The sequence below is a fragment of the Zingiber officinale genome, chromosome 3A, assembly GCF_018446385.1.
Source record: "Zingiber officinale cultivar Zhangliang chromosome 3A, Zo_v1.1, whole genome shotgun sequence".
Taxonomy (NCBI): domain Eukaryota; kingdom Viridiplantae; phylum Streptophyta; class Magnoliopsida; order Zingiberales; family Zingiberaceae; genus Zingiber; species Zingiber officinale.
In genome coordinates this window covers 27,453,868-27,480,868 of record NC_055990.1, presented here as the reverse complement: position 1 = coordinate 27,480,868, position 27,001 = coordinate 27,453,868, and the positions used below count along the sequence as shown (strand labels likewise).

General features: G+C 35.7%; 1 protein-coding gene across 4 annotated transcripts; it reads right to left on the bottom strand.

The window, feature by feature from the left end:
• Nucleotides 1-118: 118 nt before the first annotated feature.
• On the bottom strand, nt 119-27,001 carry LOC122051558. Of its 4 annotated transcripts, XM_042612750.1 has the most exons (23): nt 26,832-27,001; nt 26,242-26,570; nt 25,929-26,159; nt 25,049-25,718; nt 24,845-24,923; nt 21,983-22,095; nt 19,055-19,112; nt 18,798-18,940; nt 18,391-18,563; nt 18,159-18,298; nt 17,779-18,063; nt 16,352-16,501; nt 14,245-14,499; nt 13,932-14,072; nt 13,537-13,851; nt 13,225-13,398; nt 9,640-10,651; nt 9,343-9,533; nt 7,340-7,444; nt 5,087-6,457; nt 2,762-3,325; nt 2,473-2,683; nt 119-1,402 (listed from the first exon to the last, which is right to left on the bottom strand). In XM_042612750.1, the coding sequence occupies exons 3-23, from the start codon at nt 25,990-25,992 to the stop codon at nt 441-443; spliced, it is 7,176 nt and encodes a 2,391-aa protein (XP_042468684.1). In that variant the 5' UTR covers nt 25,993-26,159; nt 26,242-26,570; nt 26,832-27,001; the 3' UTR covers nt 119-440. The 4 variants fall into 4 exon arrangements, with proteins under 4 accessions (XP_042468684.1, XP_042468682.1, XP_042468683.1 ...); XM_042612748.1 differs by having other exon boundaries at nt 25,929-26,570; XM_042612749.1 differs by having other exon boundaries at nt 25,049-25,664; nt 25,929-26,570.

The window sequence follows — 27,001 nt, the reverse complement described above, 5'->3', positions numbered from 1 at the left end:
ACAGCAAGCTAGTAATAATGCACTATTGTACCAACTGTTCAATCAATTGAGCAGGTGCACATTTTACATATACACATTCTGCACCACTTTTGAGTTGGACTCTCTAGAAATTTGTAAATACATAGAATATAATCTGTATCGAACTAAGATGCGGTGATCAAATAATGCCATTTTTGGCTACAAGCTTCTTGATTACAAGTATCCAGTCGATGATAACAGAACAGGGTCATGAGAACGAATAGATAAAACTCTGATTCATTGCTTGAACACAAGAAAAGCCAAATCACCTAGACAATTAATGAAAACCTACCTAACCTAACTTCTGACCTTCTGATCTCAAAATGGTCAGTCAAGCATGCCTGAGGTTGTTACCTGTTATTTACAGAAGCATACAGAATTCGGGAATGGACAACTAGAATTAAGAATCCTTATTGACAGCATCAACTCTCATCATCTGATATACATACAACACCTGAGTTAGCACTGTGCCTATCGACATCGGCAGATGACTGAGGCAAACCAGAAGTTCTTGATGGAAGCTTGGATGAACTTCTATCGAACATTGGGACTAAATCAGCTATCTGAAATGAGCTTTGCTGATTTGCTCCAACGCTGGTGTCCCTGACATCCAAAGGCAATCCAACGCTAGACAAAGAGACATCTTGAAAAACAGGTAAAGAATTCAAGAAGGCAGGTTGTCCTGGTTCACTTGTTGGCACAAAACACGGTTGTAGGTTAGGGTTAGCTGCAACCTGTCCCATGGCGGCTGAGCCAATATTGGCAAGAGGGTAATGCTGACTTGCCCTGCTCGTATGAACAATACTCGGAGATGTCAGTGATGCATTGGCTCTAAATCGTTGGAGATGTGGAGCAGGTGCACGGGTTTCACTTCCGCCCTGAATGTTTGTTTTTGTAGGAAGCATGGATCCAAAGTGAGGTCGAACAGAATTACTTGAGAAAACTGAAGATGTTCTGCAGACCGTCTGACCAGAAGGGATGGATGGTGCTCGAAGTCTTAATGAGGTAAGTAAGTTTGATTGTGCAGCTGATGGATGAGTATCTGGAAGCATACTAGAAGCTGACGGAATTGTAGCTGATGGGTGAGTAACTGGAAGCATACTAGAAGCTGACGGATGAGTAGCAGGAGGCAGGTTAGCAGTTGCTGGGAAAGTAACTGGAAGTGGAATTGTAGCTGATGGGTGAGTAACTGGAAGTGAGTTAGCTGCTGAGAGAAGCATATCTGAAGGAAGGTTAGCAACTGCTGGATGACTAACTGGAAGTGGGATAGCAGTCGCCGGATGAGTAACTGGAAGTGAGCTAGACACGGAAGTTGTTGATAATGCAGCCCTCTGTACAAATTGAGGTTGGGAGGCCTGAGGTAAATGATGCAATGATCGCTGGCCTGTAATTTAAACAAATTAACAAGTACAATGTGAACATTCAACTGTCTCAAAATTAGAACAAAAGCAGGTGCTTTCACAACCAAGGCTACTTTCAAAATACTCAACCTAGGATGGCATATGGAACTTCAATGTCAAGAAGAATTTTAAACAATTACTGTCACAAATTGAGCGCTGACAACTAAAAATGGCAGTGCATCTACACAAGCCAGTGAATTTTTGGTCATGGCAGCAAGATAATATGTTTACTAAAAGATAAGTCAGTGCCCTAGCTTAGTAATGGAACCAAATTTGTCAACAAGTCTCTAAAGGTCAAGTGACTGCAAACTGGTTCTTGGTAGCTATTCTTCTATACCTGGCACATAACACAGCTTTATATCAGAGTTTAGCTCAACTCATTCAGGAGGATGCCCTATCAATATAGGCACATCATTGAGCAAAGCACTTGTCCATACGGGACTATGAACATAGAACATCTAGCTTCAATAAAACATCTTTAGCCCATGCCACAGATGTGGAGATCTTCACAACCTAAGCGAAGAGGGTACACATGGGATGGATGATACGTGTAGAAGGAAAATACTATTCAAGCTTAATAAAGATCAACCATTATTGAAAACTGTAAAGGATATACATGGTGTATGTAGATTCAAGAAGGCTACTTTCTTATTTTGACAGTGTATAAGGCCCAAGTAATGCCTATATCATGCAATCTATTTCACTTCCTGTCCAATGTTCTAAAAAATGATCTAAAAAAAATGAAACTGTTATAAAAAAAAGTGCTCCTCAAATTGGTTTTGGTCACTAACAAACAGATGATAATTTTCGTTGCATTTTCTCCACCAGAAACTCATTGCCCGTGGAAAAAAAAATCAAAATGTATTACTCATCTTTGCAAGCATACACGTGATAAGTACAATGTCATATTAATATTGAATTACGTTCAAAATTTTAAGAACTAAAAGGGTAGGATTTAGTATGAATATAAATTAGTAAGACAAAGAAGCTGAGTAAGAACATCAATCCGCAGGCCATACTTTCCTAACTGAAGAGTTTTTGCTAAGTATCCTACCTTGTGAGGTCAAAGAAGACCGCCCTTTGTTCTCAACGAATTTGGCCCTAAACTCTTCTGCCAAAACTTGATTCATGAACACTTTACTATAGATGGTCCCAAGCATCTCCTTACACTGCACATATTCTGACTCTGCATCCTGAAGAAGCATATCATATTTTTTCCGTACCTTCAGCAACTCTTGTTCACACTCAAGTTTGAGTTTCAATTTCTGAAAAAAAAAAACATAAGGTTATCATGAGTAAAGGTCATGTAGAAAAGCATTTAAAATAACTGATATAAAGCAAACCATATCCTCATGCATCTTGCCAATTCTATCCCCATGCATCCGTATTCTTGCTAGTTCATTCTTCAGTGGTTCTGGTTGAAGATTTCTAGTTGGCATTAATTGTATAAGAGGAAAGAGGGGATAACAATTTGATTCTGGTTGTCTAGAAACATCTGTTACATCTCCAATGCTTCTCTGCATTCTGATATGAGAATTTTGTAAAATTGAATGATCTACAATCTGGGGGACAAAGGAATGATTAGACTGCTCAAGATCAGAAGATAGCATCGCGAGCCCAGACACTGGCATGTCATTTTGCAAAGAACTGCTCATCTGCCCAGAAGGCTCTTGCTGAATTCGAGATGCAGCTATACTATCTTCACAGTGTGCAAACACAGGGACTCTATCAACAGGCAGTGGATTGTCAAAATAATCTGAGACAGAAATGTTATTGGTGGTCAGTTCATCTTCGAAGTTGAGAAAATCAGATGAATTTGATGTGGGAATTTCTTGAGAAGACCCAATGCGTTGGCCATCCAAAACAGGTGAATTTTCAGTCCTTTCATGCTCATCTATACAAAGTTCCTGTTGGTGCACAACCAGACAGATTGTCAGAATTAGTGCTTAATGCAAAGATTTGATCGTGTGATTCTATCAAATACTTTGCCTCTGCTATACAGAAGAAAGATAACAAAGGTTAAGTGAAATAGACATTATTTAAAACTGGAATTAACTGTCCATAGCTGTTCTACTGAGCCTACCTACAAATTAATGCTATCAAACTCCACCTTAGGGAAACAGAATCAAAAAAATGTAACACAACAACAATACACACAAAAGTGGAAAAGGAGCTAGTGTGAAATACACTATAGGTCTCAATCAACTTCACAAGCTGTGTTATTGCCACAAAAACATTATGCTGAAAAATTAACAATGGAAACAAGAAACACAGATATTCTAGTAGTCTATGCAAGTGCACACCTAACAAAGTAATTTCAAGTTTTTTGTGACAACTCTGGAATAGATATAGGTGGTACCTTATGTCAATGTCATCCAATTATTTTATTAAGTGAAAAATACGAAGAAACAAAAAAAACAAAAAAGAGGAAGAGCAAGATCAAAAACAGACTTGGTTAGTAACAATAAAATAAGATAAAATTTATTTAAGTATAGATGATGATATAGTAGGGAATAGAGCCCAATAACGTAAAAGAATCTATATAGCCGACACCACCTAATGGGATAAGGATTGGTTGTTGCTGTTGAAAAACATGATAAAGCAAGCAACACTTCTCAAATTATGCAAGATAAAAATTTGTATCATACCACAGTTTATATATAGTTTTGCTAGCCTAGCAAGAAGCTAAATTTTATTAGGCAATTCCAAGTTTGCAGTTGTCAAACTGTCTCTATATGCTACTGCTTATTGGATATGAATTCTGAAAACCTTAGCATAAGATTTCCGTAGTTATACTTTAAAAAAAAATAGGCAAATCTAGTTGTAAGTTTCCCAGATCACTTCACTTCATGTTAAATTGAGCTTTCAGTATAGGAGATTCATTATGGATTTGGGGTCATTCTAATCTTCCATCCAACATCAACTACACAATCATTTTGATTAGCTGGTGAGGCAATGATAAAATGATGGTTCTTGACCCTTGAAGAAGGTTTGCAACCATCTTGTTTGTTGAAGGAATGAAAAGCAAAAGATGATGTAAGGATAGTGATGATAAGCTCCATAATTGTCATACAACATTTTCCTATAACAAATGTTGTTAGATTCTATGTTTCTTCCACGGAGACCATCTGTTGGTGTCTACATTTGTTGATGGCATCCAACAGCTTGATTGTCTCAAACATTTAAGTTTCATACAGTAATTTATAAATTCACTTTGTCTAGATTGTATAAGGCTCATTTTTTTTCTAGACTGCAGTTTCTAGAGATTTTCTTAGTTACTATCTGCAACTTTTTTCAGTATGTTAGACCAAACATGTATATTGCTTCGAACATATAAAAGCAAGAATGAAATAATGCATGTACATCCATGCATGACATCCTGGAAGAGCAATCATGTCATCTATGTCCTAAATATTGCATACAACAGAACAAACAAAACCTCAATTTGCTTTATAGTTCACTTGTCAAGATTTAATGTATAATGAAGCACTACCATTTGTTGATTGCATCATAACTGCAGTTTGTTCATTTAATCAGGAAAATAAATGAGTTAACAAAGATGTCAAGTGATTAAGAAATCAGAAACTAATGAGACTTTTTTTTGCTAATTAGTTACACAAAGTGACTTGATGATAACTAATTTTCAAAATTTACCAAGGAAAGTTCACCTGGTTCTCTGTAGAGAAAGTTGCCAAGCATGCACCGTCGCAGTTGTCCATATGTGTGCCTTGATCGATATTTTGAGATGGGCATGTTCTCAAGCATGATCTTTCTGAATCATCTTCAAAGCCCTGCTTGTCAGTTATTGCTGTTCCACGATTGGTAGCCATACCATCAACCACATTAGTCACTATGCCCATGATAGGTAACTCAGAAGCAAGAGCATCAGTATCCATGTTCATGTCAATCATATCTGAAAATGGAACACTATGTGGAACTTCCAAAGACATATCTCTAAGTACTTCATCCATACTGTTGGACTGGGAAATAAATATATCATATTGACCTGAAAGGCAGCCAGCTACTCCAGGAGAAGAAACTGCAGCAACTTCAGAATTTTTTGAAGGCAGTTCAGTGCTAACCAAGTTGCACACAGTTAACACATTGCCGGTTTGTTCATTTTGAAAAGGCCCAGTTGTGTTAGACTCGTATGTTCCAATTTCCAAATCATCATGAGAATTATCTTGGCCCAACACTTTGAACTCCTCCAGTGTGAATCCAGAATCTGACAATGGAATGTTCTGAAAAAATTCAACTAATTTAACAGCCTCTAATTTACCAGCCTTGGCTTCTTCCAACCCGTGATTCTTTATCTGACACTCCTTATCCTTTGCAACTGACTGCATATTTTTCAGTTTTTGATATTGCAAACTCATGTGATTACCAAGTGCAGCCATTTTCTTTGAAAAAATTTCCGAATATAATCTAATATTATGATCTTTTTCAGCTGAATCATTGACCAAGAGAAAAGGCTCAATCCCTTTCTCATATTCCTTTTTAAGACTCATCTCCATCTTTTCCTTGTCGATGTTGAAATCTAAAATTTCTTTATGTTGCTTGACAAAGAGATCTGCTTCCCTTCTTGAGCAAATTTTGTTAATCAAATTAATTTGATTTCTAATAAATTCATCATTTCCAGAGCCAGGGTGCTCCTGAAAATCTGTATGAGTCGCATATGTAGGTACTTGCTCCTGCTCTGGCATTATTAATTGCTCAAGAACACTCTGTCCTAGATCCTCACTAGGTTCACCTTTCTCAAGTTCAGAAACATGCCCTGAAGAATTTAATGACATCTTGAAGACATGTTCTTCAGTAAGATCAGCTCCATATGAAGGTGGTTGATGCTCTAATAAATCAGGCTCATATTTTTCCCTTGCAGCCCCATCCTTCTGTGAAAACTTCTTCTTTAGAATTCTTAATTTGGAATAAATATTAGACGCTTGCTCTCCATCACACATGAAGTTCAAGTACTTCCTTGCAAGCGCAAGTGATTCCTCATGGTCAATCTTGTGCTTCAAGAAGGAAGCAGCTCGCCAACACTTTCAAGGCCCAAAGAAAAGCAGATTTCAAAAGTCAGATAAAGAGCACATAACTGCTGGTAGATCACAAAAGAACAAAGTACAAAATCAACAGAGGCCAAATTAAACCAAGAGAAGGGTTGCATTCAAGATAAATGTTTTGCAGAGTTCAGCTTCATTTTACTAATTATATACTTTGTTTTGGCCAATCCAATGTTTGCAAAGATCAAATTAATCTCTTATCTATGGCAAGAGAGAATAAAAACTAAAAACTGTGTTACAAACTTTGAACAAATAATCTGATTTACATAGAGGAAGCATATGGAGAATTTTGACTACTGAAGGTAGACACAACCTAGAGATACTCGAGATCTCATAAAAGGCCAGTAATGAAATCTAATTTATTTGATTTTAAAAGTTTGATAGGAGCTACAAAATATATGCATTAAACATCAAATTAAAATAGGAATCAAATAACTGTTCCATAGCATGTGTTGCACATGTATGTTGATCTCATGTAAGAGTGTTAAAAAAACAACCCTGTCACACACTTTGATGGACACCCATGTGGAGATAGTGTAGACCAAAACTTCAACTACACTTCCTTCTATAAATTATAGGAAACAAACACAAATCTAAGTCCCCGTGGTATGTACCTAAGACATGAAATAGATGTCAGGCAAGCAAAAGCTTGACTTTTTAGGGAAAAGAAGAAAAAATTGGTTAATGGATCCAAGTCCATTTCTGATAAGACAATTCTATTCCATGAGTTCTCTTGCTTCTGTAAAAATAACATTCAGAAATAGAAACTTGAAGATGAAGTATATATATTGAAATATACAAGTGCAGCAAAAGTACAAGCACATTTTCAACAGAAATAAAGATATTGAAGGTTGTTCTAACCAGTGAGATCTTGAAGGCCTGCAAGATTATTTCTGGTTCAGGACTGACATGATGATTATGCATTATATACTCAAGAAAAAGTTGAGTCATATCCTTCACATTCTCCTGCAATTATAAATCATCCAACAAAGAAACCACATAAAACTGCTCATATAAATAAAAAAATATGAATAAACCCCCTATTTTACCATTAGAAAATTAATATTGCTGCTTGAAAAGATTATAAGGAAGGTTTTGAGAAAGAAGACCCAGGAAAGGATGAATTTCATATTAAATCCAAATCAAAAATAACAAATTCATGTTAGCCTGTTTGCTGTTGGTTTTTTTTTGGTAAAAGAATATATAGAAGTTTTGGAGCACTTCAAGTATATCAGTAAGCATCATACAAAAATCACACAAATCTGTTTGTCAACAAGGTCATTAGTTCCAACCGAACTGCTAACGCCACCCCTCAATTGATATAAGTGGTATACACCCCTTTATCGCATAGCAAGCAGCTTCTCCATTCAAGAGTTTACATAAAAGTTTGAGATAGAATTTGACACATCATAGAGATGAATATATATATATATGAAAAGTTATGATGTATCTGCATTCACCTTTCTTATTTATATACTTGGCTAATCTTTTAGTTGATTTCCTTTGGGAGGCTCTTTTAGTTCAAGCTTATTTGATAAGGTAACTGAGCCAACCCGAGCCTAAAATGAACCAAGTCGTTAAAATGATTGTTCAAACTTGACTTAGTTTCTTTTTTTTATGAGCTTGAGCTTGGCTTGAGCTTGGTTCGTTTAGATATTATCAATCTCTCAATTCAAGTTTTATTGATTACTTGAAACTTTTACATTTTAAGCTTGTTGATTAGTTATTAAGCTTGATAACACAAATTTATTTGTTTATTTTGAAAGTTTGTTTATTTATTTAACAAGTTGATAAGAGTTTTATCGATGAACATGGTTCACGAACGTCGTTCGCAAACAAGTGAGCTAAATACATGTGTTCAAGCTTGTTCGTTTAGTTAAACGAGTTGTTCAAGTTTGTTCATTTAATTAATCTTGTGTATATTGAATAAACATAAACAAGCTCTTACTAAGCCGAACACTAAGCTTGTTCACAGATATTCGATTCATTTACAACCCTACCTGAGACTAGAAGAGGCATCGAGTCAAGTTATTAGGAATAATGCTTCATTTGCTGCTGAGACACTATTGTTATTGAAGTTAGAGTTATCACATAAATTTTTTGAGTTCTGTATTTTTTACTACTTTAGCAACTGTGTTTCTTCAATCTAGACATGATATAGTTACTTCTGCAGTTTTTAGACTGTGTATCATTGAATAAACTTTTGTATGTTCAGAAACTCCCTCCTTGTGTGAATTCACTAGGAATCAAGTAGGGATGGACGAGAATCTTAGAATACTTGAATTTTCAAAATCATTTCAATTGGACAAAATTTTACTCAATACCATCCAATTTCATTCTTAATATGACCAAATTTGAATTGAATCAACCTAAGTAATTTGAATTTATTCCATTCATATTCTAGTGAAACTTAAGTAATTTCTAACCATTTTCGTTGAACTCTAGTTTTTTTCTAAACTTCTCAGCTTTTTAAGATGCCAATTTCTTAGGAATAATTGAATCAACCTTTGTTGATGCCAATCCAGCATGGGCAATTCATATTTGTATCAACCTTTTAACAACCATGAATTTTATTGTACTACCATTCTTTCTCAGCCTCATTTATTAGACAGTTATAACAAAACCAAAATTGGGTAGAACCAAAATGACAACATTCTAGTGGGAATGTGTTTTCAGATGAGTTGTTAGTGCACTTAAAGCAATTAAGCACTGATGATTTTAATTAATGTTGAAGGATGAAAAAAGGAAGTGCTAGTTAATTGAACTGAAGAATATGAACTATACATATTTCACAAAAGATGCAAAGACTCCAAAAGCTACAACAATTGTTGAAACTTATCACATTTCAGAAGTTTCAAACTTACCGGAAGTTTCAATATTTCACACAATTCTGATAACTGTGGTTTCAGTAAGAGATGAAGGTTCCCCTGAGCAGTGCGTAATTTTTCTCCCACTTCTGAGTCAATTTCATGAGTATCATCTGAAGTACCACCAGAAACTGGAGACCCGTGCAGCACAGAATTTTGTTGACTTGTAGAATGAACTTCTGCAACAACTGAATTCCACCCACACAAAAAAAAAGGAGATTAACAAAGATCTACAACAAAAGATGAAAAACACTACCCATCAAGATTATTAATGGAATAATAATACTGCAATACCAGTCTTTGTTAGCAAGCTATCTGGAACAATTGCTGTCCTAGTTAATGATCTAATAGATGGCCGAATTGGATTTCCAGACAACAATGTATTCTTGCCTTCAGCTTCTCTTCCTAGAGGCAAACTGCTTGAAGATATTCTCCCAACGGCACTACCACTAACTTCCTTATTCTTCCTCCTTTTTAGTTCATCATTTTCTGGTTCAGGTTGCTTTGCAGAATCATTCAAACTATGCACCTTTCTACAACTTCTATGACTACGAAATGGGTCTGAAACGTATCGCCACTCAGGATACCTTCCATCCAGTAAATTTGACCAAAATCTTGGTGGATCATTAACCAAGGAGGATGCTCCTCCTTTCTCGCCAACCAAAATAATGTTTCCTGAATAAGATGGTCCACTTTGCTGCGCCTTCACTATAATAGAGCATTCACACGATGCATAGTCTGGTACATATGATAACAGTTCCTTCACATCATTAATCAAAAGCATTTTATCTGGGGAATCTTCAGTTGATTTATCTGAGTAATCAGGTTGATGAAATTCATCTAGTTTATGGAAGAGATATGAAGCACCCCAACTAAGCAGTGAATGACAGACATTGGGGTTTACGTTCTCAATTTTATTGTCACGTAGCATGTTCTGTTTTGCTAACACCAGAAGTTTCTCTTCTACCGTAAAGGATGAATAAAGACGAAGAACAAGTATCTGATCATTCTGTGATTCAATGGTCAGCTTTTGGAGGGAACGTAGGTCATTCAATGGGTTCCAATCGCTATCATAGATAATTATGGCATCAACTGATGACACTTTAATGCTTGGTAAGCAAGCACGATTTTCAATTAAGAATACAAATCTTCCACTCGTCCTATCATTGAATTTGTTCAACACAGCCAGTCTCTTTGACATGATTAATCCCTGGTCCACACGCTCATATGACTCAGCACCAAATCTCTGACGAAGAAAGTCATCCAATATATCACCAATTGAAATCTTTCCAGTTCTTCCAATGGTCTGTTGCATTGAAAAGGCATAAAATGGATTAAATGACTGTGAATGAGATTCTAAAACTTGCAGTAATATCAACAACACAATATTTAAAATAATTGAATAATCATTACTGTTTGTTTGACCTTTGATTACTGAAACAATAAGAGATAATGTCCTCTCCCCTTAGTCGCATAATTAAGTGGCATCCACCTGGGCATGCTTAAATATTAGGATAATCCTGAGTTCTCAACCTAATTGTTATTTTTGATGAGATTAGGCCTCCTTGAATTTCACATGGCATCAAAGTCAATGCTTCAACTCTAGTGAGGCCAGAAAGAATGAGAGAACAAGAGAAAATTTCCTCGATTCTCACAAGGCCCTAATGGCAATACTAAAATAATGTTAAGAATTTTAGATATATAATTATGAGTTAAGTCCCTTATGGAGTATTTGATGATTGAATGTTATGTCCGAGTTTTCTACATGTGATTTACAATATTTTCCCTCTCAGATTGGTACGAGTGTCACCTCTTCTATGGTCTCAGTTTTCTTCAATCCCTTCAATGCAAGAATGAGTTTGATATGAAGGTGTTATCTTATCACTTGTCAATCAGATTGGTAAGTGTCAAATGAATGTCAAAAAGGTCATTTTTCTTGATGATTGGAACAAACTCTAGGGTATATGGCTGAAAGAATGAGTATGCAAACTGAAGAAACCCATTTATAATCTCAAGATTTTTTGTACATGGCATCAAAGTCAATGCTTCAACTCTAGTGAGGTCAGAAAGAATGAGAGAACAAGAGAAAATTTCCTCGATTCTCACAAGGCCCTAATGGCAATACTAAAATAATGTTAAGAATTTTAGATATATAATTATGAGTTAAGTCCCTTATGGAGTATTTGATGATTGAATGTTATGTCCGAGTTTTCTACATGTGATTTACAATATTTTCCCTCTCAGATTGGTACGAGTGTCACCTCTTCTATGGTCTCAGTTTTCTTCAATCCCTTCAATGCAAGAATGAGTTTGATATGAAGGTGTTATCTTATCACTTGTCAATCAGATTGGTAAGTGTCAAATGAATGTCAAAAAGGTCATTTTTCTTGATGATTGGAACAAACTCTAGGGTATATGGCTGAAAGAATGAGTATGCAAACTGAAGAAACCCATTTATAATCTCAAGCTTTTTTGTCCGTGCTTTGAAAAATTATGTCAAGTTATTACCAACATCTTTCATTTTTATCCAAATCAGTTCCTCCGAGTATTATAATTAAGATTCTCTGCATTGAGGATATTCATTTTGATGGGTAGTCATGCAGAAGGCATGACTGTGGCAAAAATGTATTTGGATTCTTTCGATACTTTTTGGTCAACTTCACTATTGGTATATTCTAATAACTTACGCATAATCTTAGCATCTCATCCCCATTAGATGGACATTTTTAACACTGTCATGCATGAGTATGTTAAAACGTACTTAAATCTTATAAAATTTCACCTACTGCATAAAGGCATACCCAAATTTTGAAAGCTCCTAGTTTTAAATGCTCACTCTTTATCATACGAGTGATATCTTCATTAATATCTTTTTCTTCAATATCTTTTTCTGGTTTAATAATAGATCTAAGATATCTAAAGGTCTTACATTAAATCCATGTGCAATCATCTGTCCAATTCCCCCACTTCTTTCCTTATTATCCAAACTACATTTCCCTATATTCAATTCTAGTTATACACAATTTAAAATAATTATTTTTCTGAGTTTCTTTCTGCAATTCAAGCTTCAACTAATCTATTTATACCTCTTTGAATTAACATGATATTGTCTTAAAACTAAATAAAGTAGTGTTAAGGAACCTCGTATTTTTACAGAAAAATGGCATCTTTGTATTGAAGCTTAATTTAATGCTGACTATGCCAAGCATGTGATAATAGATCTGCTTCAGATTTCTGTAATTGTTCTAAAATTTTGAAGTATGTGACCATCCATTTGTAGAAAGATAGCCAGAAATGCATAGCAAGCCAATAAAAGAAAATTGAAGAAATTGAATACTTGCAAACACTCATTCATCAATGTCTAACAAATGTTTTGCACACCATTCACTAACCAATAAATTACTTATGTGGCCCTCAATAAACATATTGAACCAGGATCCAAATTATGAAAGTAAAATTTACCAAAATTAAGTAAATAATCAAATTTTCATTTACATTTTATAAAAAAAAATTTATGTTAGTAACAATATCTTAGATGAATAAAACAATAAACTGCTTGATTTAAACAATAAACTGCATGTACTCTTGGTCTTAGACTGAAAGTGTATATTATAATATTCATCTTAAAATGTTAATGTAACAATTTAATTAGTTTCATAACCAAAAACCCATTATCTCCAGTAAATTTGAACAATTTTAAACAGAGAAGAATATAGCATGTAGCAATAAAGCACATCTATTCACATAAAGACAAAGAATCAATATCTTAACTAGCGCATTACATGCACTTTCATTATATGAATGCCAAAGTGCAAGCACTATGACCTAAACGAATTCAGAAGTTACATAGAGAAGCCTAAAAGATTATATATCACAAACCTGAAAAAGAATTATCACCCTTAACCCTTGGTCTTTAACCATTTGAAGAATCTTGTCAAGTACTTGTAGCTTACCACTTGCATTTACTCCAATATCCAAGTACTCAGTAACTTGTAGATCTCTTGTAAGTGAACCTTGCAAATTGTCATCGACAAGGTAAGGATGGTCACAACACTGCCACAAAAGAAAATACAGAATTTGTGAAAAAAAACTTTTGATATGCTAATGAACTACAACAAGAACTGTAAAATACAAACTCCGACAAATTATCAAACTCCCATGATGTTAATCAAATAGTAATTGAAGGCCAACCTTCCTAGTTGAGATGAGAATGTCACCAAGAGCTCCCACAAGATCTTTTGAGCATGAACGAAGAGACATAGTGCTTGAAATCAAAGTAGCACAATATTGTTCAAGCTGCACATTAGAAAGGTGAACAGGAATCCAGTACTCCAAAAAATTTGAAGAGTCAGGTTTCCGCTCATATGCAACATAATGTGATAATCTTTCTTTCAAAGTAAGTGTATCAATAGCATCATTTGAGACAGAACTAGTTGCAAATGCTGAGTTCTTGTCTATCCCTGAATCAAGAAATGAGAGGAGGTTGAGGTATTCAGCAATCTTATCCTGTTCAAGAGTTAACAAACCATTAACAGAGTTGACAAGAACAGAATCGTGCATTCATAAGGGATGATAATAATACTTACTTTCACCATATCACTAAGAAGGAGAAGCCTGAATCCAGTAGAAAAGCGTTTAAGACATTCCAAATGTTTGGATATCTTAGAATTCTGGCCGTCATCAACAAACAGAGCTTCCCAGCCAATACATTCTAGTTTATCAAAATCCTATATTTACATGGCATGTCAAAAGGTTTGAATTCATTAATTTCAAGTAATATTGTAAACAAAAATGTGTTTAGGCATATAATGCATTTTTCTAGGGCATGAAGTCTTCAATTAAAACATTTAAATTAAAATGATAATAAAATTGCTAATTACAAATAGATAACCAATTTACCTCGAGAATCGCATCAACATGTGAAACAAGCACTTGAAACATTATACGACCACCATCCTCATAAAATTCTAAATTTTGAATCACATTGCGAGCATGTTTGGTCCCATTATAGACAATAAGATTGATGGAAGGTGCCAAGCGATGAAATTCTGACTCCCATACTGAGAGAGAAGTTGACGGGCAGATGATGAGAAAAGGCCTACATGCATAAGATTGCAAGGACATAATGAGCAGGATGGATATAATAACTCGTTCCTGAAAAATAAAATTCACATAGTTAGTGTAGCAATGAAATACAAAAGAGTAGCAACTTACAAGAGACAAATAGGATGGTCACTAATTTGAGTGAGAAAAACATATATAATATAACAATCAAACCTTATCCCACTATGTGGGGTCGGCTTCATTAACATTTGTTATAGTTTAACACTGGTCGGCAATCTAATGCAACCCTCCTCCTTTATCCAGGCTTGGGACCAGTCATGACTAGTTCGTCATGGGCAGAGTTTGAGTGTGACAAACATATAACGAGGAAAAAAAATCAAATCTTTTTCCCTTTGCCTAATGTTGATGCAAAAGTCCAAACCATGAAGAAGTATTCATATCCTAACTTACAAGAATAGCATTGTCTCATTTCACAGCATACCAAATAGCTATTGAGTATTCATATTCTCTAACTAACAAGAATAATAGATAGTTCAAATGGAAAGATAGTTATTAATTAGATTTCATGAGTTGTCACATGTTGCAGATATATGATCCCAATCACATGAGAACCAATAATGTCAAAAAAATAAATAAGAAAAATCAATGACAGATTGCAACTAAGTTGATAGAAATGTAGCAGTGTATGTCATGTATTTTGGAGAGAATAAATAAGAGAAATCAATGACAGATTGCAACTCAATGACAGATTGCAACTCAAGGTTGTAGCGCTAGGTAGTATGTAGCACTAGTATTAATTAGGCCACCTAAAATACTTATATGAGTATGGTAAGAAGAGTTTTCTATGGCCTCTCTTTGTGTGCACGCAAACACACACGGCCCTTAACTTCAATAAATTCAACATATATATTTAAGGAATGTATTTGTCATTTTCATCAGTGTTATCTACTTGCACAAACTTAACTATCATGAATAGGAATATTTTTTTGTTTTATCTATTATGATAACGTAAAGGCAGAATATATGAAATTTAAGTTTAATAATATTAGACGTATTGAGACAATTGTTAGGATCTGGAACTAGAGCTTTAAGTATTTAGGATCTTTTTTTGCAAAAAATTCAAGAGATTAAGAAATGTCTTGCATATAGTACAAGCAGGATAGTTGAAATGGAGGATAGAGTTAGGTGTTCTATGTGATCATCTAAAACTTAAAGGGAAGTTTTACAAAATAGCGATTAGACTTGCTATGTTATATGAACTGAATGTTGGGAGTTGCATAGATGAGAATGTTAAAGTAAATGTGTGGACATATGAGAATAGACAGATAAGAAATGAAAATATTAGAGAGAAAATCAGAATTGCATCTATTGAGGGACATTTAAGACGGTATGGATATGACAAAAAAAAATGTTAAAATTATGATAAATATGCACATCAAACGAGGAAGACAAAAAAAAAGACTTGATTAATAATAATAAAATAAGATAAAATTTATTTATAATAACTCTTCATATCCTCCATATCAACACCATATCTCAATATCACAAACTTTTTATGTTATTTCTCAATCATCCAACACCTTTACCTCATAAAAATTATGACCAAGGTTACCACAATCATACAATTTTTCAATTCGCCTAACACAACAATTGCACAAGAAAACAAAAACACCAGACTACACTATTTAAGTTTTGCCAAAACATCTTTAAGTGGTTTTCCAAGTATTAAAAAACATATTGTATCTTGATTGTTCCTCAAGCAAATAGCCATGTAGAGCATAGAAATGCAATACATCTATATATGTAATGATTGCATAAAAGCATGCTTCATTAGCTTTACAACTATATGACATTTCAACAAAAATTTATGTTTGGTGCTCAATCAAAAATGTGAGGAAAATATAACAACAGAAATGTTAAACATTTGAAGATCAAATTATACCTGATCATCTATGAAAAGGGTATTTTGACTTCTGTGCCAAAACTCACGAAGTTTATTGATAGAATCTAGATGACGGTTATGAAGACCGCGAGGACAACCATCAGGTAACCGTGCTAATTTATGAAATGGATTCCTCCTAAACTCGAGAGCCTGGGATAACAAGTCTCGTTAGTAGCTGCAAAAAACACATGCATTCACAAAAGGCTAATACACTGTATAATCAGAAAATGAGAAATAATTGCTCCCCATGTAAATCAGAACTGGATAAAATATGTAGGCAAATAGTACTAAGAATTACAACAACAATAACTAAGCATATTTAAGATGAACTGGACCAATGTTTGATATGGGAAGATTAAATACAAGATAACGCAATCCCTATGGCCTATTTCTCTGTAATCATAATGATACTTTTTTTTTTTGCCTCCACGAATTGGCGCAATTGGTACTTGCATGGGTGTTTACTCTAATAGGTCTGGGGCCAATTCCCAACGGATGCAAAATGTCTCATTGGGTGTCTACAAAGGGTTGCTGCGCTAGGGCAAATGTCCCTGTGATTTACCTACTTATATCTTGTCGTGGGGATGGTGATACTGAGCTGCTTGCGGTAAGCAATATCACCTTTTGCTCCAATAATAATACTTTTTAATCTCTCTTATTAGAGGCTTTATTAGGGAACTCTTCCAACTAGGTAATTTTCTAACTATATCTCACCTCTCGTGTTGATTCCTTTTCTTATGATCAAACTATGCTTAAATAGTACAATTACTTAATCATGTCAAAGTAGCCAAATAAAGCAACTAGCAAAAAAATCTTGCTTGGAAGTATGCACAATGGCTGGACATTGACCACAATGAATATTGCAAGTGTGAAATTAGGCAAGTGAGTCACACATAAGCAACATATTTTTGTAACCTTGCGTAAAGAGGTGAACAAAACTCCCCACATGAGATGCAGACTAAAGTAATGACAACTATTTATTAACACACAACAATGAAGATCTAGAAATATGAAAATTTTCTAGTGGATATGTATATACCACACAACAATGAAGATCCTAGGAACATGAAAATTTTATGTGCAAATAAGACTTATGGACAGCAATGAAAATTGGTCATCCACTAGAACAATATGTGCAACTCATATTGCGTGATATGCAACAAAATCTATAACCAAATGTATATGTATATGAATCAGTAATTTATGTCTTCAATCATCAGGATACTTCCCTCTAAGGGTCAACTATCTCTATTAAATAGTAGCTGACTTGGTTCAGGGTACACAGCCTACTGCCTACCAAAGAAAGACGAAGTGAACTTAATTTTTCACTTTTTGGAAAAAAAGTATAAAGTTATTTCAATGTACTTCAATGAGCATTGAAGAAAAATATATACAATATAAGGTCATCTCCTTGAATAATAACCAACCTTGTCACCATTTGAAGAATCAAATGCTGCTTTTCCATTTAGACGAACCTCGTAATCTTTCATTAATGACAGTGCCTCGGGTGTGTGTAAAAATGGTGAACTCTCCAACTCCCATGTTGCGTCTTCATAACCAAGGCCTTTCCATTTCACATACCACTCACAGTAGCACTTTGTAAAGTTATTACCAAGTCTGTCAAAAAATTGATCTGCTAGTTCTTGGGCCATCAACAATCGTTTCTGAAGTAGCCGACAAGGCTCAGTCCACTCCTGCTTCCATCTAATGACCTGAAAAGAATTAAGTTAATCAACAAACGTACAACGAAATATACACTATGCTACAAAAAGTACAATAATAAAATTAAGTTCATGAATGGACGAACCCGGTTCTTTTGGTACTTCCTGTTGAATTTAGAAAGAAGTGAAGGAGCTTCCTGAAGCATCTGTGTTTCTGAAATCCATTGATTGTGAACGTGTGCAAGACCATTATACTTGACAAGGTATTGTTTGCTATTCTGCCCTCCTAGAACCATGACATGGATAAGTAAATATTATCAACTTATGAGAGACCTAATAGTCTATCAAGATAGTATAATAATTGTTGATTTTCCTCACCTTCTTTAACATTCCAAACAGAGTCAATCCCTTCAGATATGGAGTATACACCAAACTCTATTTTCCTTTTTATACAAGAAACACACAGCCAAATACCAGGAGGAGCATTTGGTAAGGGTGGATCCAAACAAGAAATATGATAGCGTATGCTGCATCCTTTACCACAACAGAACCTGTGATTGAAAGATATTTACCAAAAGATCTGTTATAAAATAAGAATAACATTGTAGTTATCAAGGCAAAACTTGCCATATGATTATTAAGTAGCAGACAATCTTAGCTTCACACAGAAACAAAAGCTCTAGGTAAGCATTGCCAACAAAAAAACTATGGGTTATAAGCAATCTGAGAATTACGATGCATCGACTAGCACAGACACTGTATTGATGTGGAAGAAAGAGACTTACAATTCTGCTTCTGGTTGTTTACAAAAAACACAAGCATTAGGATGGCAATCTGTTTGAATTTCAACCAACTGCTCCTTCATAAGGGTTGAGCAAACATCTTTCTTCGAGCTACCCATAATATGACATAAGGGACTCTCAATCGCCTAATATAATATATCAAGAGAGCAAACAATTAACTATAACATCAAGCAGCTCATAGTCCAACTAATCAATGCTTTTCAATGAATGGCAAAGAAATAGTTGCAAAGATGTAGTACCTTTTCCATATTGCCATCAACACTGGTTGAACAAACTGGGGATACACAACAACTTGGCCTATTTAAGTAGAAGAAACATTTAGATCCATCCACTCTTACTAGAACAATTTAATTAAATGAGTTAAAGGGTAAATGACCATGCATGAAAAAAAAGACAGTCCGGTGCACGAAGCTCCCGCTATGCGGGGTCTCGGGGAAGGATCCATTGTACGGAGCCTTACCCTGCATTTTGCAAGAGGTTATTTCCAGGATTCGAACTTGTGACATTTTGGTCACAAAGCAACATCTTTACCGTTGCGCCAAGGCTCCCCTTCAAATGACCATGCATGAACTACAAGTATTATTGTAATTTCGTAGATCAATTTTTTATCCTTTAGAATTTATATGAAAATAACCCACAATTTTGAACATAGTGTTATTCTGTCAAATTGAAGTGACAAAAAACTTCCTAGGATATTCAGTTGACAGTTTTTAGTCAAGAAATATTGGTTTGTTTTCTTTTTCAATCTTTCTCTCTTTATTACTTCTTTTCTTCTTCCTCTCATCTTCCTGCACTTTTCTCACTGTTTCCATTGACCCAAGAAAAAGCTTCACCGAGGCTCCAACAAGGAAGAATAAAAGATGAACAAGGAGGAGGAGGAAGAAGAAGAAGAAGAAGAAGAAGAAGAAGAAGAAAAAAAGTGGTAGAGGAAGCAGGAAGAAGAAAAGAGGAGAGAGGAAGAGGAACGAGAGACTAAGATAGAGAGTAAAGGGACCAAGGAAAAGAGAAGATAGGGGGGAATATGCAAGAAGAAGAGGAAGGAAGAAAGAGCATGAGAGCAAGAGGGAAAGAAATAATGGGGAGAGAGAAAGAAGAGGGTGATAGGAGGGAAGATGTAGGAAGACAAATAAGAGTTCAGGGAAGAGGAAGAACAACAAAGAAGAGGGAGAAGGAAGAAGAGAGAGAAGCAAAGCAAGAAAGAAGAAGAGAGAAAGAAGAGAGGGGAGAAAGAACAAGGCAAAAGGGAGAGAGGGTATGAAGAAAGGAGGCATTGTCCAAGGGCACATCTCTAATGATGGTACCTTCGTCCATTTGACAATCAACTCTTAGCACAATCTTTGCTAAGAGGAGGAAGGAGGGAGGGAGAGCAAGCATATAAGAGAGAAAGAAAAAGATGATGGTACCATCATCCATTTAACAATCAACTCTACAGAGCACAATCTTTGCTGAGAGGAGGAAGGAGGGAACATGAGCAGATAGGAAACAAGAAAGATAGGAAAAGCGATGAGGAAGATATGATACTCCAATTTAGATGGATGGGTTATTATTGACTTGGGCTTAAGTATTTTATGTCAGTGGTTGAGCTTGAGAGGTTAAGAGGTTGTATCTCTCATCTAAGTAAGGCTTAAAAAATTGGTATTAGAGCAAGCATAATCATATGCGGTGAGGTGTGAAAAGGGTCATGTATCTGATGGTGTAGCAAGATCAAACTTCACAGTCTGCAAATTAGGGATGATTCTAGGATGAGCTAGATTTTGGTAGTCAAGCCTAAAGTATCTCTTAATCTCACATTGTGAATTATGGACTAATATAGAGGTTTTGTGAGGTTAAATGAATAAGTTATATGGGTCTAAGGATTTCAAGCTCATGGCAACATGCAAATTCTCTCATCTAAGTGGGCATAACAAAAAGAATAACATTTTTCTACTAGGTATCCAACTCCTGACTGGCCCACTGAAGTAAGCCCTTGGGTATTTCCATCGGCTTCGTCAGGAATCAACCCTCTTGCCATGTGATAACCATCTCGACTATGCCCAGGGGGCACAAAAAGAATAACAATGAGAGGGGGGGGGAGAGAGAGAGAGAGAGAAAGAAGGGAGAGAAAAGAGGGAGAAAATAACTAGGTTAAATAGATCTAGATTATAACGATGAGCCTCTCCACTACCAGAATTAAGTGATATCTTTCTCTTTTGGTTGGCTTTGTCTTGATCAAGTAGGATGTCCGCATCTATATCCATAAATGGTAACATGTCAATTGTATGTGCAACCAAGCCAAGCTTCAATGTCAAAAGATCATGATTGAGGATTGTAGGTAATATGTTCTTCTTTGGTTCTTTAGATGTTACTAATCCATGGTGGGGTTTGGTCATTAAAAACTTGTATAAATGAATTGTCATGTAGCGGTCAAAAATCAGGTGCCTTTATATGTTGTCAGAGTAGTTTGTTCAGTCATCAAGTTGGTGTTTGCTTTGCTAGTGAGAAGGTTATCATCGTTGGAGGTGGATGTAATGTGGTGTTCGAATTTATCAGTTGGTTTGTCAATGTTTTATCTCGAGGGATTGACAGTAATAATTGTGAGGAAGAGAATAATTGTCCATCAAGTATATGCCTTAAATATGGAGTGTATGCGTGCACTACCCCTGCATACTTATGGATGTTGTGAGTGGTGTAATAAACTACTAATATTGTGTGTTGGGTGAGAAGTATAGCTAATGGTATCAAGTTTATAGTAATCAATCGCTAGTGTATGTGTTATTGGGAAGTGTGTTATTGGGAAGGAGCAGTTCAACTTGAGATAAAAGGGTAGAGGTTGAAACTGGTACATAAGTTGGAAAGCTTGTATTTAGCGAATTTGAACATCAAATTTATAGTGACCAAACACTACAGTGTGTGTTATTGGGGAGGAGCATTTTGAGTTGAGTGTAAAATGGATCATGCTAAAACATAAACCCAATAAGATACACTATTTCATCTTTTTAACTTTGATACTCATGTTACGCTAATTTTACTTGGCCTCAATTAATTACTAATTCCTTCATATGCACATCATGACATACATTGCTAAGATGTGTAAACTGCAATAATAGCCAATTAAGGAACGAAAGTAATCGTTTACCCTAAATTGAAAAACATATAACAGGCACAAAAGAAAGCTTAGATGTCAATACTTTTTTGCTCCATTTAATTCTTCTTTTGACAATGGACTTCCCTTTTCTTCAACTTCTTTCATAGTATTGGCATCAATTTCAAGTGTTTCTGGAGCAAATTTTTTATCAACTACCTACAGTAAAAAGCAAAGAAAAAAAAAAGGAAACAATCTTATAAGAAATGAAATTGGCTAGCAACTTTTAATGGTGCATTCACAAACTAACTGATTTCAAATTTAATAAATTTATGTTATTTCAACATTATTACTTTCTATCTTATGAGAGTTCAGAATATACATATAAATAATATTCTGAATAACCTAAACAATACTGGTATTTTACTAATCACACATTTTTTAGGAAAAATTGTTTGGTTCATAATAATTAGTCCACTTGCATTACCATCCATCAATATTGATTCTCACTAACAATCCCTGTCAATATCATTCTAACATTGAGATAATCTACACCGAGTCTAAAACCCAACATGTTTTTCCAGCCCTCAATTTTTTGAAGCATTAGCTTACTGTAATGTAGGTGGTGCCAATTGGATTTACTTCAGGAATATCATCATCTTGCAAGAAAATAGGTTTCACAGTCTGTACATTGCTGATGGGAGAAACTGGTTTGTTCTTGTGCATTATAGGCTAACAAAAGAAAAACATTAAAAAGCAAAGAAAAGAAAAAGAAACAATCTTATAAGAAATGAAATTGGCAAGCAACTTTTAATGGTGCATTCACAGACTAACTGATTTCAAATTTAATAAATTTATGTTATTTCAACATTATTACTTTCTATCTTATGAGAGTTCAGAATATACATATAAATAAAATTCTGAGTAACCTAAACAATACTGGCATTTTACTAATCCCACATTTTTTGAGGAAAAATTGTTCAGTTCATAATAATTAGTCCAGTTGCAGTACCATCCATCAATATTTACTCTTTCGCTGACAATCCCTGTCAATATCATTCCAACATTAAGATAATCTGCGCCCAGTCTAAAACCCAACATGTTTTTCCAGCCCTCAATCTTTTGGTGCTTTAGCTTACTGTAATGAAGGTGGTGCTGATTGGATTTATTTCAGGAATATCATCATCTTGCAAGAAACTAGGTTTCACAGTCCGTACGTTGCTAATGGGAGAAACTGGTTTGTTCTTGTGCATTATAGGCTAACAAAAGCAAAATCATTCTTCCTGAGAGAAAAGGGAGCTATAACTGATGAGAAAAACCGGTTTCCATTGGGATGGAATCACCCAATTTCATCCTCCCACAGAAGTGGTTGTTATTTTTTTTCATCCTTCTAGCTGATGGTTTCTTGTGCTTCTCTCATTGGTGACATGTGGCAGGCCGGACACGAAAAATGAGGAAATTGTTTAATGGGAAAAGAATCAGCAAGAACACAAGATTCCACCAAAAGTGGAGCAAGGATGAAATTGCATGTGCCCAACCCAATCAATAAATTAGATATGAACTTAGGTAATTAGCTAAGAAAGGTAACAGGAGCTCGCAAATATGTACAAAAAGATGACAGCAAGTGGTCAATTGACAGAAACCAAACTACAGGTCAGCAAGACAAAGTTGAACTATCTCTCAATTGAGTAATATGTATCGTTTCCCCATTCTTTTAAAATTCTGCTATATGCATTGATGTTACAGTTTCTGCTTAGTAAGTTATATATTAGAAATGTTTGTGTTTATTAACATAATGGTGTTGAGAGTTTGACTCACTTTCTAGTACCTCAAACACATATGGGGCTGTCTTAAAAAAATGCCCCTTTAAGGGCATGATTACTCTCTTTTTCACCATTGTGCCTTCACACATGGAGATAAAACAAAACAAAGCCTACAACAACTTGTGCATGTTCTTGTCCTTCCATAGCCTTCCCTCCTACCTTTGCTTCTCCTTTTGTTATCAAGCAAAGAGATAATAACAATCAACACACTGCAGCTCTCCTTCCAGTACATTTCTTGTCCTGATCCACCTCTCACAATTTCTCTGTCTCTCCTAGCCATCTTGGTGTCAAATTCATTCCTCTTCTTCTCTTTTGCTGTTATCATACTTATTACAAGAGTGGTTGACCAGAAATGGAACAAATTGGCAGATTTATAAGAAAAATTGGGTTTCCAGGCAATCAATAGTTAAACACCTCATTCTTCCTATTGTGGTTGATTCGGCAAATTAAAGAGCATTACAGGCAGATATTCAGTATCTCACAATTACATGGAAACTAGTTAACTTTTATTTTCTAGTTACAGACTGACATTGTCCTATTCTGGTACTGTCACAGCCAATGACAACAACAAGCAGTGAGTACTAACAGCCCAAGGTGGGCTGTGATTCTTATCACACCATCAAATCTATGCCATGTCATGTCCTACCACCAAAACAATGTTATATGCTTATAATAACTTAGGAGAACAAGTGCACCGTATGGTCGTTATTTTCTATCTTAATTTAATCGTACAAGGTAACCCTCTGAGTCTTTCTGTGTTTTGAGTGTTGATGAACCCTCGGCCATGGCATGTCACCAAAAATACATGATGATGAGCATGCCAAGCACTCAGCAGCCTCAATCATGGGGATGTTTATCAAAATTCAAAACTTTAGAAATATAAGCAATCCAGAAAAGCAAGCATTTGGCAAGTAGCTGTGGAGATCACAGTATCATGGTGCTAAATCTCATTTCATCTTACGCCAAAAATTGAATCTGGAATTAGATGAAACATTGAATTTGATCACAACCACTGAACTGCATTGTAAACAAAACAAACCAGCAAATCCAAGATAAAAACAATTTCTGCACTATATACATGATGTAAGCTAAGTTAGAGAAAGGCAAAATTGCAACAAAATAAATATGCTGAAATTGGGTTATACCTCAAGTGGAGCAAAAGATAAATCATTTTTCCTTTTAGCAATGCAGGAACATGGATCCATAGCAAGCATGTCTTGCACCCTGCACATAGTTTGCAACACATTAAACAAAAATTAGCAATTACATATCAAACCACCCACCCAACATCAAAGAACAAAGTGTGCACAAAAAAGAATAAAAATAAGATATAATTATAATACAAGCACCTTTGTAGCTTTACACACTTCGTGCACTTCTCAAAATTTTCCCCCTTAGCGGAAGAGGTTGAAAGACAAACATCTTCAGCAGGAACTCCCTGAGCTAGTTTATCCTTTTCATTTGGTGTCAAATCCATGTCTGGATCAAGATAATGAGTCGGCAGGGAGCTTGTGGAAGCCACTGGACTGATCTCATTTTCTCTTGAAGTATCAGCACAATTGGATCTATGTGGAAAAGAAAATTCTTTTAGCTTAAAGATCTCCAAATCTTCAGCATTTTTTTCACATGCATCAGGATCATTGTCATCACCATCCAACACTCTCTGAAATGCATCATGTAAAGTTTCTTCCATCGAAATTACTCCAAGAGTAGGTTGCAATGAGTTATTACTGCATTTAAAATGTTCCAAGTTATCGGCATACTTGGGTTCTACTGCTTTAATAAGGTTTGGAGCTGCATCGACACAAGCTGAAGTTGCATCTCCTTCAACTCCCAGGGTCTTCTCTGAATCTTCTTTTGAACCTGAACTAGAACACACTGCATCTTCTTTTATCTCCTTTTTGCAAAGTTCCACATTTTGCTCACTGATCTTTTTTCGACAGCAACCATCTCCACCCTCCAACGCTGTTTCAGAATTAACAGCTAGTGAATCACACTCATGCTGTGTTCCAGCAGAATCTAGAAGGTGCCCAGGCAGAAGTCAGGTAGCATGAAACAATAAATATAGAACCAGAGTCAAAAGATTCATTGAGCTAGAATCACAAAGGCCGACACTAAATACTGGTTAAACATAGCAAGACAAAGGTTGCCAATAAGTACAATTTTGTCTGGAATCTTTTTACTCGTGAAAAAAAAAATTAGTAGTACAAACAAGCAAGAAACGTATACCTGACTTTCTAACTTTCTTAGCAGGTTGTGGAGATAATAAAGCTCTATAGGTCCTAGCCGTCATCTGCTTTCTCTTTTTACCCGTCAGAGGAGTTCTCTCATTGAGATTTTTAGACTTAACCTCTCCTTCAGCAACTAAAACTGACTTCTTTTTTCCATTCGTCACTACATTACCTTTCTTCTTCACGGGGGAATCTGAGCTGTTGCTAGCCTTCTTAGAACTTGAGGAACCTGAGGCAGAAGATTTGTCAATCCTCTCTGACCTTCTTAGAGAATTCTGACACAATTTCTTGACTTCCCTTTCTATCTTCACCTTCTTTGAAGGGGTGGCCAAGCTTTGGTTTTCCAGCCGTTCTGATTTCCTCGAGTTGGAATTTGACGTGGTTGAAATTGTCATGCGAAATTCCCTAGCGGATCTCCTCAAGGTAGAGGAATCCTTGGGTCCATTACTAGAGGCGACCATATCTTTTCTGTTCTTCCCTCTGCCGCCAGAAACTTTACTACTAGAATTAGCATTTTGCATTGTCGGAGAGATGCCCAAATCAAGAAGATCTTTCGTGTTTGGAGGGGCTCCCTTGCTCTTGGAGCTACCAATGCCATCTTTTCTTTGAGATGGTGCGCGGACCATAGATTCAATGCCGACTGCCAAAAGGCACACAACTTTAGATAAACTAACCAAAATAAACACTGAAGAAGTGTACATAGCATGCTGTCTAGAACACAACTTATCACGATAGGCATAGGACAAAACAGTCGGCACAAATTGGAACGGAAGGAAGGAAGGAAGAGTGTTGCACTCTTCGATCGAAGACGGCAAGGTGTGAGCAAACAGAAGAAAACCAAACAGAAACATAAAAGGCTTGTGAAAAAAACAAAACCCCCAGCCAGCCCTAACCATCTTACCGATGACGATGAATCCCCTGGTCCGACCCAACCCTCCTAGACGCCAACACGGTCTCTGTCACCGGACTACGGGGAGGGGGAGCCAAAAGGAGGCAATTTTTCAAGGTTTTTGTACAAGCACGGCGATTTCGGCGCAGCCAATTCCAATGGAAGGGGAAGGGAGGAGACGT